General features: G+C 43.6%; 1 protein-coding gene across 11 annotated transcripts in view; it reads right to left on the bottom strand.

The window, feature by feature from the left end:
• The window catches only part of LOC130175857 (A-kinase anchor protein 13-like), a 68727-nt gene that overhangs the window by 22773 nt on the left and 32970 nt on the right, over positions 1 to 12984 (bottom strand). For 4 of the 11 annotated variants that reach the window (XM_056386460.1, XM_056386461.1, XM_056386467.1 and 1 more), the window contains 13 exons: positions 12056 to 12159; positions 11163 to 11346; positions 10798 to 10975; positions 10067 to 10123; positions 9312 to 9371; positions 8989 to 9169; positions 8510 to 8618; positions 7284 to 7326; positions 6899 to 7010; positions 4607 to 4778; positions 2369 to 2436; positions 1782 to 1854; positions 1214 to 1388 (listed from right to left, as the gene is read on the bottom strand). In XM_056386460.1, the coding sequence (XP_056242435.1) occupies positions 1214 to 1388; positions 1782 to 1854; positions 2369 to 2436; positions 4607 to 4778; positions 6899 to 7010; positions 7284 to 7326; positions 8510 to 8618; positions 8989 to 9169; positions 9312 to 9371; positions 10067 to 10123; positions 10798 to 10975; positions 11163 to 11346; positions 12056 to 12159 (1516 nt within the window). The remainder of the gene's footprint in view (positions 1 to 1213; positions 1389 to 1781; positions 1855 to 2368; positions 2437 to 4606; positions 4779 to 6898; positions 7011 to 7283; positions 7327 to 8509; positions 8619 to 8988; positions 9170 to 9311; positions 9372 to 10066; positions 10124 to 10797; positions 10976 to 11162; positions 11347 to 12055; positions 12160 to 12984) is intronic. The other 7 variants (XM_056386458.1, XM_056386462.1, XM_056386463.1 and 4 more) reach the window with 7 other exon arrangements.

Here is a 12984-nt window from a genome sequence, read left to right as displayed (position 1 = left end):
GCTCTATTGCTGGGTCATACTTCAATGTAGAAAAATGGTTGAAAGGTTAAACGGGTCACAATACTAGAGATTCTTTTTGGTTAAATCTGTATTTTGACAACTATTATGGTTTACATAAAATCCCAGTTTATGTGTTGTGTCATTTTTAGATGGTTTCAGACTTTATAATGGGTGTGATTTGCACAAATTGTTCGGAGCTAGATTGGATGACATCATGCTAGAGTGGGAGAAGCTCTAGAACACTGAAAAAATTCTGTGTAACTCAACCTTACGGCCACATATTGGCTTCCTTGATAGTAGACAAATTCGTGCTGTTTTGTAGAAAGTGATGAAGTGTGAAACCTAAGCACAGAGTCTAACAGAATTTAAATAGTGAGCCTCAAAATGATGGGAGTACCCTCCACCGTTCCCACTGACTGCAATACAAATTCAGGAGCTGATTTCCAGAGAAAAGCAGAACTGACCCTTTTTTGTAACTGGCTCACAAAATCTGTGCACAAAGATCTTGTGCCAATCACGGTTTGTTAATGGTTCTGATGGGAGTTAGTTCTTTTCAAAACTCGCAGTTTGAGAGGCTAAAATCTCCCTCAGCTCTGTGTCAGGTCTTCCACTTTGCAGTTTGACATGGCTCCTTAGGAGACTCTTTGATCTCTGTGATATTTACGCACGCACGCACGCACGCACGCACGCACGCACGCACGCACGCACGCACGCAGACAGAAAGCTGTTTACAAGTTAGAGCTCATAGAGAGATTACAGTTCAGGAAGATGAATAAAACAAGTATGCAGAATAATATATATGCCGTCAATGATATTGCATTGCAGCCACATAATAACATTGAATAAACTGACTTTAGAGCTTTGGCCTTTTGGTCAGTTTTAGTTGATGGTTGTGATTTGGTTTTGGTCATTCACTGTCCTCTTGTTTAGAGCTGTTACTTTCATCAAACACACAAATAAGATCAAATATGAGTTGTATATATAGATAAACAAATATTGATGTGAGCCAAGTTAGCATTAAAACATGATTAACCATTGTGCTGAAGTCCTGAGGTAGTGGATCAGTATAATGCTCAAACACACCTGGACAATCAGCCTTACATCACAGCAAAGGTGTGTTACCTGGACTTCAAAACACTGCACTGTTTATGTGTGTGTGTGTGTGTGTGTGTGTGTGTGTGTGTGTGTGTGTGTGTGTGGTCTCTCCCCTCACCCTGCTATGTTGCTGGTGGAGATGCTCTTGGCCAGGTTACTGTGTGGGTTGAAGATGCTGGGGTGTCTCCGTGGAAACATCACAGAAAGTTGGTCGTCGGGAATGGTGACAGTGGACCAGCATTCCCGTGACGATGAGGAGGATGCGGATGATACAGATGATGTTGAAGATGTTGCTGAACATGAACATCAAAGTGCACATTTAGAACTTTTAGGACATACAGATGTTTGACACTATGCCTTCACTCTAACCAAACTGACTAATGTAATGGTGTTCCTGTTCAAATTCAATGTGAGATGACTGTCTGATCATCTGTCAGATTTGGCTGTAGTGACGTCATTTATTTATTTTTTAAGTTATATTTTTGGTCATTTTATTTATCCGGACAGTACAGTGAGACATGGACAGGAAATTCAGGGAGAAACATGCATCAAAGGGCCTGTGGGTCGACTCGAACCCATGGCTGCTGCGGTTAGGACTAAGCCTTAATGGAATGAGCTCTACCACTTCATTATATCTTTTTAATGAAAACAATATGTGTGTGTGTGTTATGTTTGTGTGTTCTTACATTTACTCCTCATATTAACAGCTGACCCAGAAGCAGCTTCTGGCACCAGCTGCTGCTGCTGCTGCTGCTGCTGGAGACAAACACAGGATTCATTATGTGGAAGGTGAAACGTTTGGTCTTTGACAGAGCAGGATGTGGACCGAGGTTTGAGGACTCATGTTGATCAGCAGTAACACAGACTCTTCTGCTGCTGTACTTAATCCATGGGCCAGAGGTCAAAATTTCACTTGTCAGAACTAGTCAAGGTGGCAAAGGTTACTTATAATTTTTTGAAAGGATGCATGTCTGTTGATGATATTTTAGTATGATAACCCTTCCTGGGTCACAGCTGTATTAGAGTTATCAGCCGTTGAAGTTAACTTCCCCCTTGGAAAAAAAGAATTTTAGATGCTGGTGTATATCTTGGTTTAGGCTCATGTCCAGGATATTTGTGAATCTCTATGACAGATACAGAGTTAACCTCTTTGGCTGTTGAGCTGCTGCTCACAGTCTGACCTCTGACACCTTACATTTGATTCAGTTTTTACTCCACTGTCACACTCAAGTGATTAAATCACTTGTAAATGTAGGTGTGTAATCAGACCTACCTTTGCTTTGCTCTTTGTGCAGACAGACACACTCTCTCTGCAGCTTTTATGGATGTGAACTCCACAGTCTGTAAACAACACAACAACCGTCATTACAAACAAACAAACAAACTCTATGCTCATCTTAAGTGTGAACCCACACGGATGCGTGCACACACGCACATACACACACACACAAACACACTGTTCCCTAACCCTCAAAGTTTTAAACTACCTCTACTCACCCTTTTTAACATTTATATTGATGAACGTTCAGATATCCCTGGTCTCAGCCTATTTGACAAAAATTAAACTACTGCTTTTTGCAGATGATCTAATATTACTAGCTCCATCTAAGGAGGCGTTACAACTGGATCATCTGCAAAATTTATGTGACAGTTAATCTGGAAAGGACCGGAATTATAGTCTTCCAGAAGTGACCCAGATTTCAGGGAAACCCAAACTGGGATCCACTGACATAGAACACACACACAGCTACACATATCTGGGACTAAATATTACCTCTATTGAAAAATTTCAATCTTGCTATTAATGATCTGACGATGAGGAATCAGACACTGAGAAAGACCCTGACTATGTACACACTCAGTGATTGCAGCCTGGCAATAGAGACTGGCTGACACAGGCCGACCTGACTGCCAAGAAAAGACAGGCTGTGTCAGCTCTGTCCACAGAGCTCTGCCCACAGAGCTGACACAGGTGGAGACACGGCAACATTTCCTGCTACACTGTAGAACATTTGAATACATCAGAAGAAAGCTCTTCACAAAAATTCTATGTAAATTTAATAGTTTTGATTCCCTCTGTGACCACACTAAAATTCGACACATAGGCTACTTAAGCAGTCGGTCTCCTCCCACTCTGACTTTTTTTTTCTTAAGTATATTTTTTGGGCTTTTTATGCCTTTATTGGATAGCACAGTAGAGAGAGAGAGGAAAAGGGGAGGCAGAGAGAGGGGGAACGACATGCTGTAAAGGGCCGTCCGATGCGGAATTCCGGGGCCGACTGCAGCGAGGACTGCATATGCGGCGCCTGCTCAACCCACTGCGCCACTTGATCGCCCCTCCCACACTGACTTTAATTGTTTTATTTCACCATTTTATATCAATATATTGTTGTTAATTGATTCTTTATTGATCCTTAACACTAATTTATTTAGTAGACCTACTGTATAACACAATGATTAAAATGATTACTGTTTTTCTTCTTTTTACTTATTCATTCTATTTTACTTACTCCTGTTCTGGTCTACATTTTTATTCTCGTCATCAAAGCTTAGTAACTAGCCAAAAAAAGTCATTTTGAGGTGATGTGTCTTGATTCCTCTGAGCCTCAGAGCTTCACTGTTCAGGGAGTCTCACTCATCACCATCAACACACTAGTTTATTCTGATTTAGTCCCACACACTCTGTCCTGCCACAAATACTCAGACCACCATATTAATCCGCCACTGAAATAGTCCCCAACAAATGCTCCATTTCCTCCTTAAGTTTTGGGTTTCTCTCTGCACTTGTTCACATCAGCTGCTGTGTGGTCATCAGAGAGGTGTGTCTGACTTCTCGCTCACAGTTGCACTCGAGGTTTGTTGTTGGATCCTTTTTAAGTCTCTAAAAGGGTTCGAAAAGTTCTCAACACTGGTAGCATATCATTATGAAAGAACGACAACCACATCAGCTGGCTGACCAATGGTGTACCTTCATCACTCAGTCTCACAGACAGTCAGTCCATCAGTCAGTCACTCTCAGTCAGTGAGTCAGTTTATAGTGATTCTGTCTTTTTCAAAACAGTGAAGAGATCCACCATCAACAGGTGAAGACATGAAAGTCATGCTGCCACACAGAGGACTTCAGTTACTGTTGCTGCTGACAATCAATAACAATCTTGGAGCCAGGGAAGGAGAAGGATTCATTGAGCAGATTCTGCTTTTATTTCTACTATTTTAATAAATAAATGTGCTCATCTCATCAATAAAACCCTGAGTGCCATTATTTACTCCAATGAGACAGATACATCGCAAGGAAAATACTAAACACTACAAGAGGAAAAAGAGGCTGCGGTGGAGGAGCAGGAATAAAAAGAGGAAGAAGGGAAAGAAAAGGGGAAGGAAGGAGGGAGGGAGAGAAGGGAAAGTTTTGACAATAGAAAACTTGGGTCTCAGAAAAGAGAGAATGGAAGGAGAAATAAAAGAAGGACAGAGAAAGTGGAGGAGGGAAAAGAGAGGTGTGAGTGAGTCTTACTGTTGCAGAAGAGGGTATCCTTGTTGTTCAGAGGTCTGGTGCAGTGTTGACAGGAAGTGGAGGGAGACGGACTGACAGGGATGAAGACATGATTGTTTGCACTCTTCTTTTCTCTTTCTTTACTCTCTCGTTCCTTCTCTCCTCTTCTATCCTTCTCCTGGAAAATAAGCTGCTGTGAATATCAAAGAGGTCCTGCTGAGTCATTTTCAATTAATGTTCCCAGAGACATTATCTACTGTGGTCTACAGAGGAAACATCATGATAACACACACACAGGTGAGAGCAACACTGCTGAGTATCATAACCAACAGTAAGGAAGACAACACAATTCTGTGTGTGAATATGAACATGTCAGTTGACCCCCCTCCCCAGATTCAGAATCAAACCCAGAATCAGAAACAGACTCAGATTCAGAATCATATTAAACATATCAGTCACTATGAACACATTGATTTCTCATATGTGTATTTTCATTATAAATAAACAGCATAATTTAAAGATGTTTTACACACAACAGAAAACACACAGTATATGTTTCTATCGGTAATGACTGGAGCTTGTTCAGTAAACCTGAGTGGGATGTTTGGTTGCTAAGATACAGTCAGAGCATCAACATACAGGGAAACTCTATGTCTCTGTCTGTGTGATCTCTTCTCAGATCATGTTGGGTGTGTATAAACAGCAGTAAAGATAACATTGGTGTGTGTAACAATGTAGGCCTTTAACACATCACTACAATCCAGTCAGCTGTCCTGAGATCAGCCTGAAGAATCCCATCAGTGAAACAAAGATGAAAACACTTTAATGTTAGAACTCAGTGTGTCAGCCTTATGTGTGTGTACTCACAAACGGGTGATGTGTTTTATGGACATGCTCAGAACCAGCTGCTCTGGCTTCTCAGCTCAAATTTACCACTGCAGACTGTTGTCTTTTACGCTGTAAAGTCTCATTTCAAAGATGTGTTTATACCAACAAACACACAACCTCTGCATGCTTCATTAAAAACACTGCAATCTAAAACCCCAAACCTTCACCATCATCACAGGCATCCTTATCATTATCAACTACATTGTCATCACCCTTGTCCTCACACACACATCATCCTCCTACCTCATCTGATCCAGGTTGTCCTCTCCACCTCACAGAGCGACTGAACCTCTTACTCAGCATGGCTGTAACAGTCCTCCTGTCTGTCTGTCTCTTTGTCTATCCGTCTATCTACCTCTAATCCTCAGTGTGAGTCCCGTCTCGCTGGATGTTTTTCTCTGTCTTGTTGTTGTCTTCTTGATCATCATTGTGTACAAGCTTCTGCTGCTCATCTGTCTGCCTTCAAATCAGGAAGTGAGCTAACAAACATCTGCGCACTTGCACATGTGCGCGCACACGCACACACACACACACACTTCCTCTTTCACCATCTGTAGTGTTTTGCAGTGAGTGCTTGTCATGCTCACAAAATCACCATTTCAGCACAAACCCACAGACTGTATGTTGGATTTAATGATCCAATTGTTTTCTGTTGTTTTTTTGTATCTTTGTTTTATTATTGTGATATTGTTTTATTTTGTATTATTGGTTTTAATTTTTTTCACTTATGTTAGTGTTAAACATGTTTTATATAAGTAGATCCTCTTGCCTTTTCTGTTCTATTCCAATCTTGATTCATTTATTTGAATATTTGGTTTCACTTGGGTTTTTATTTGGTTTCAGTTCTATTTTAATCTTGCCGGGTAGCGTCACTTCCCCTGAAGTTAGAGTGATGGAGGACCTAGCATCATACATGGAATACATCAGTTTACATGAAAGTCACCTGAATTCAGACTAATAAACCAACAGACCATTGATTCTGAGTGGCTGCACACTGACATGTACTGAACCTAGAGTCCACAGCTGTGCACCAGCAGGATCAAGATGCTGTTTGAAGGGACAGTGCCTCCTGGTGGCATCATGTCAGCAAGAATCAAGAAAGAAGAGGCTGTGTGTGTGTGTGTGTGTGTGTGTGTGTGTGTGTGGTGTGTGTGTGTGTGTGTGTGTGTGTGTGTGTATAAAATATATGAAAAAATATAATGTGGCACAGTGACACTATATTTCCCTCATACTAATAATATGGTTCAGTTGTGTCTGTTACACAGCTAACTTAGCTAACAGTTAGTTGTGTTGTTTTAGTCATCTTCCTGATTTCTGTGATGTGCTGTAGAAGGGTAGGGATGGGGGAGGGTCACTGTGGATTTGTTGTGCACAGTACACCTGTACCTGTAAGCTGCAGTAACTTGTTCGAGTACTACTTCTCACCTTGCCTTTCTTGCTCATCTTACTGCGGAGGTAGCTGAACGTCCGGCTGATCTTAGCTCCTCCTTTCCCCTCAGTATCGCTCCGCAGGGGGCCGGGCTCCTCCTCTGAAATACTGACAAACACACAGACCCATTACATCTGCTCACTTTAACCAAACTCAGTGCTTTGTGCTAAAGGGTAAAACCAACGTTCAGCCACCTCAGCACTTTCTCAGTTACACAGCAGTGTAACACGTTTGACTTAAAGTTAAAGCTGTGTTACTGTATTTGAACTATAATCCATGCATTAGATCACAGCTTGTGTAAACACTTGTTCTGGAAAGTTACTGTGTTTAAAACTGAACAATCATCCACAGTAGATGATCTTCATTAGTCTCCCTTCTTACCTGTACTCCAATGAGCCAGAGTTACTGGAGAATGAGCTGCCCCCTAAAGGAAGCAGAGAGAACATCATCATCTGATCAGGCCAACACAGCTGCTACACTGCAGGTCACACTGTCTCTATGACACTGCAACACAGTGCTGAAAACTAAATCTGAAACTGAGATGACAAGACGAGTCTCTGATAGAGAGGATAACACCAAACACATTACCAGCTGTCACAACAGTGCAGCACACATCAGTACAACAGCATAACCCTAACCTTGAGTACAAAAGATCATAATAATCTGATAGAAAATCAGTTTTCATCCTGCAGGTTTGCGTCAGTTTTACTGTATAAATTACTGTTTCCAAAGTCAAGAACAGAACCTGTTTTCTTTCTATTTAACAGCAGTGTAGTGGTCTGAACCAATCACAACCAGAGCATGTCTGTAACACTCACACAGACTGGATTTAACAGCTCTGCAAATTTTTTACATCGATGATAATTTTATCTACAACAGTCAGGTAACAGCAGAAACACTGTCCTCAGGTTACAAAGTAGTCAGCAGCAATGTGACCTGGTCTGCATGTGATTGCTCAATATAGCATCCTGCTGAATGACATCACATTGTGTCACAGCAAAAGTTGAGTCTGGTTAAACCTTTTTGTTGGACGACTCCTAACCAGTGAGCTCAACTTGACTCTGGATGTGTGTGTCTCATTTAGTAAAGGAACGAACATGAAGCAGAGCGGTGACACTAGTCATAGGTAGCTACAGTGTTCTTAAGGCTGGACACAGATCAGTTAGCAGGAGATTAGACAGCAGAGACACTCCTGTGTACTCCTGTAATTCACTGAACTCCACTGTCTATTCTGTGAACAGCTGATGTCTTCTCTCTCTGGCTCTGCAGCTCCAGGTCAGTTTAGTCAGCATTTGTGGTTTTGTAGGGTGGTGTTACAAGCTCCACACTGACAGAGGAAACACTCATTATCTTACTTTCCCCCTCCTCATCCTCATCACTGGAGGAAGAGTCAGGAGAAAAGCAGCATCTATTTTTGGGGAGTGGAGAGATACTGAGGGAGAAGCTGATTTGTTTTTTTGATGGAGGAAATCCTCTCATCAACAGGTGTGGACGTGGTGAGGATGAACAGATGAACATGCAGAAGAACGAGTTCAAAAACTTCAAAAGAACAGCAGACAGGATGAAGAGTTACAACATAACGAGGTACCAAAAACATACAAACTCACCATCTACATCACGGTGACTGATGGCAACCATGGAGATGGATTTGGTGAGGGTCTGGTGATGGAACATGGCAGGGCAGCTGGTTGTCATGGACAGTGCCTGATGTGATGTCTACAAACACGAGGGGAGAAGAACTTATAAATAATGAGCGATGATTAGAAGTTTCATTGAGTCTGTGAGTCCTGCAGAAAGTCAACATGACCCCCCTTACAGGGGGCTCAATTAGACTGGAAGGTCCCTCACAAACTGTAGAAAGAAGGTTGGATGCAGTTGGTCTAGTAACAGTAGTTTGTGCAGGGGGGAAGAGGCAGGAGCCTCAGTCCTTGTCAGAGATACACAACACACAGCTTCACAGCTTCACAATCTCACACACACACACACACACACACACACACACACACACACACACACACACACACACACACACACACACACACACACACACACACACACACACACACACACACACACACACACGCACCTGGCTGTCGATGCTGCTGCCATCTCCTTCCTGCTCCTCCTCAGTCAGGGAGACCAGTGAACCTCTCTCCTGGCTGTCCAAACGGAAAGCCCGGCCTTCAGTCCTCTCATCCTCGTCCCTAAGACCAGGACACTGAGTCTGGACCCCTCCCTGCTGCACTTCCAGACCCTCTAGACTATAGCTGGTTTCAAACAAACATATGTGTGTTTCTCATGATGTGGTGCTGAGCAGCCATAACATGTTTATGTGACAGTTGAACAAGATGCTGAGAACCAGACCCAGAACCAGAACAGGGTCTTTGTCATAGACCCTCCCCTCTTTACCTTCTGTTGTCTATTTGCTGCTGATCAGGATGATGCAGGTTGGATGGACACCAGCTCATACTGGAGATGAAGAATGGATGATGGAAGACAGAGAGAGATGATTAGATTGATGGATTAATGATGATGATGAGCTATGTTTAAGAGGGCTATGTGTGTTTTTCTGTGTCTGCCACTACAGACAAATGCTAAAGATTCACCCACAGGCTTCTGGAGCTTTCAATCACATTTCACAGACTTCTTCAGAGAATGATTAATGGACAGAAGGAGTGGATGATGGGAAAGATGATGATGATGTGTACTACATGTACAGTAGTAGTCAGGACACAGACGGATGCCTCGCTCCAGCTGGTTTCTAAAGGAGGAGGAGGTGGTTTTCTCCTGTTCTCACTCAGTACTGGACCAATCAGAGAGAGACGTCTACACTGGAGCTGAGTGTGCTGATCAGCTGGACACACATCACTGCACCATAGACTGAATCTGAGGAGTTTTCCATCTCCACCCTAACTCCTACCACATTTTCATTCCATTAATGACTTTTCCATTGGACAATGTGTGTGTGTGTGTGTGTGTGTGTGTGTGTGTGTCTGTGTGTGTGTGTGTGTGTGTGTGTGTGTGTGTGTGTGTGTGTGTGTGTGTGTGTGTGTGTGTGTGTGTGTGTGTGTGTGTGTGTGTGTGTGTCTGTGTCTAGACTGTCATGGGAGCAGGCTGAGGCCTGAGAGATGATGACATCACGTCAGATCAATGAGGTGGTGTACCTTCTCCTGTGGAGGGGGGGCTTGACTCTCATCTCTTCTGACAGGCTCTTCAACGAGCTGGAAGAAGAGACAAATGGACAGTTAGCGGTGAGACAAGAGGGACAGATGAAGGAGAGATGTGGGGCAGACGAGGGGTCAGGAGGGGCAGATGTTGGACAGACGAGGGACAGGACAGGAGGAACAGACAAGGGACAGATGAGCGAGAGAGGTGGGACAGACAAGGGACAGACGAGGGGCAGGAGGGACAGACGAGGGAGAGACGCGGGACAGGAGGGACAGACAAGGGAGAGACGCGGGACAGACGGGGGAGAGACGTGGGACAAAGAGGGACAGGAGGGACAGAAGGGGCAGATGAGGGAGGGACATGTGACAGGAGGGACAGAAGTGAGGTGGACTTGTCTCTTAGCCAGTGTCAGCTAAATCTGCTCATTTTAAATGATCAGAGCTGATGAGGTGTATCTCTTGGTTTTACACATTCATCACTGTTAATGCAGGAAAACTGGAGCTGTCTGTAGCACCTCAGGTGCTGGTCTACGTGGTGGTGTGGTGTCCACAGCTGTCCTCAGAGCAGAGCTGTTCATAGGTCATCAAACACTTTCCCACTGTATTAAAACAATACTCTTTCCCTCTGTCTCTCTGGGACAATATAGTCCTGTGATGGCTCTTTGAAGCCTCACTAATCCTCTGACATGTTCTGGGTTGTCATGGCGAGCCTTTAATGATGCTGATACCTGCGCTGTGTGACGTCCATATCTGCAGCAGCATTGTTCCTGCCTGGCTCCCAGCTGTGACGACGAAATGGAGATAAGGATCTGATGGAGGCTCGAACGATAGTAGAGGACACCGGATTCTCTGGGAGCTGGTCTTTTTTCTCATCTTCTTTTCCTCCCCCCTCTTTCTCTCCTCCTCCTCGGATTTACAGCAAAACATGATGATCTTATTACCCACAGTTTTTAGATCAAGTGAAAGAGGATTATTGAAGTACACAGATCCTGATCCTGAAGACTTCTGATTTGTTCTTTCCACCATCTTTTCTTGTTAAGATTAGATAGAACATTTATAACACCTATGTTGTGTCGTAAAACGTTTGATGTACCTTTGTCTTCTGTTTCTGACTTCCAGCACAGTCCGGAGCTCTGAGGGTCCACTGTGTCAGAGGTGGCCCCTGACCAAGCCCCCTCACTGGGACTAAGGGCTTGCCACATCAACGCATGATCTGAGGAGAAATGAGAGACACAGACCCCTCTGCCCCTCAATCCAGCACAGGGAGGAGGGTCCGGCTAGAGAGGATAAGAAGACAACAGAGAATGAAAGAAGATGATCAACAGGAGAGACAGAACCTCAAATTACTGAACTACTGGGGACCTCCTAGCTGCTCAGACTGCTTTGAGTTCACGGGAGACAGTAAAATCACTGTCTCGGGGACTCAAATACAATAACATATCCACACTGCCACCTCTACATTCCTTTCTATTGTTCTCCAACTGTTTGTTTACTGAAGCTGAGTCCTGGAGTCAGAATGGAAGACCAGGTTCTGGAGAATCAGCAGCCAGATGTAGTCACATGCGGTCTCTGGAGTTACTCAGTGGAAACAAGTGAGTCACACGGAACTCTGTGTACCATAGAGGAACCTTCATGGTTCTGTGAACAGTTCTCTGTAGAACTACACCCATAGAGACACACGAAGAAGTATTTATAAACATCTTACTGATCCTGAATCTGGAGTAGGGATTGTGTGGTCTATGGCTCCACATATTCTCCCAGTTATTCAGAGTTTATGACTGCAGTGTCCATGCACAGAGTAGAACAGTGTTTCCCTCTGGTCCCTGCCAAGCTGCAGAGTTTCCCAGTCTGTTACGTAACAGTCCCTTCAGAGGTTTTCCTCTTGGTTAAATTTAGAAAAGAAGTACATACCTTCACCAGCTGTGTGTGTGTGTGTGTGTGTGTGTGTGTGTGTGTGTGTGTGTGTGTGTTGTAGGGGTTTAATACCTTCTTAAAGACGCTGTCATCCAGCTCAGCGCTGACTGTCAGACTGTCAGTGTCTCTGTGTGACACACACACAGAAACACACTCCTCTGTTTCTGGACGGACGTCTGAAAGAAGAGCGATACAGTCATGAGATCTTGGGTCAGTGACCAGAGACAGTGAACTGTGTCTGAATATGCGGAGTATTGCAGCTGTGGTTGCAATCCACAGAGATAGGAAGCTGAGCACATACCACCAAGACTACAGAGAACCAGGCCAACTGAACATCATGTCACCTGTCACTGAGCTGGAATGATGTCACCATTAACAACATGCCATAAACCCACAAAGACTGAGAACCAGAGGCCAGACCTTTTTGTTTCAGGACTTCAGCCTGTAGAAGGTTTGTCTCTCCAGGTCTGTCCATGTCTGTCTCACATCATGCTTTTTATGTGGACCAGGTATATTGATGGCTGGTGCCTGAATTGGATTGTGTTGTGTCAGACTGACTGACACTGCTGCTTTAATAATGTCTCTTTCTGATAAATCAGTTACTATAGCCACAAGATGCTATCACTGATCAAATATTACACAGCTACAGCCGACCACCAATGTTCTGTTAAAAGACAGTATGGAGGGTACAAAGACAGATGTTTGTGTGGTGAAAGAATGAATTCATCATTTTAAAACCCACTTATTAGTCTGATGCTAACATAGACACAGAGACCTCAGCTGCAGCACATCAGACTGCCATCATGAGGACTTTTGAGAACTGTATCTGAGATGAGTGAAGATGGAGACAGTTTAAAGAGGTTAGACCCGTCCAATATAAAATGACCTTTACTGTGAGACCAACATGTTTCAGCTTGTGGTTCAGATCAGTCTGAATGAAGCTCTGGGATACAGTGTTTGTCTGTTAAACAACACTTAACTTTCTCCAGTATCTTTACTGT

The sequence above is a fragment of the Seriola aureovittata genome, chromosome 10 (genome assembly GCF_021018895.1).
Source record: "Seriola aureovittata isolate HTS-2021-v1 ecotype China chromosome 10, ASM2101889v1, whole genome shotgun sequence".
Lineage (NCBI taxonomy): Eukaryota > Metazoa > Chordata > Actinopteri > Carangiformes > Carangidae > Seriola > Seriola aureovittata.
This window is presented reverse-complemented; position numbering and strand designations above follow the sequence as displayed.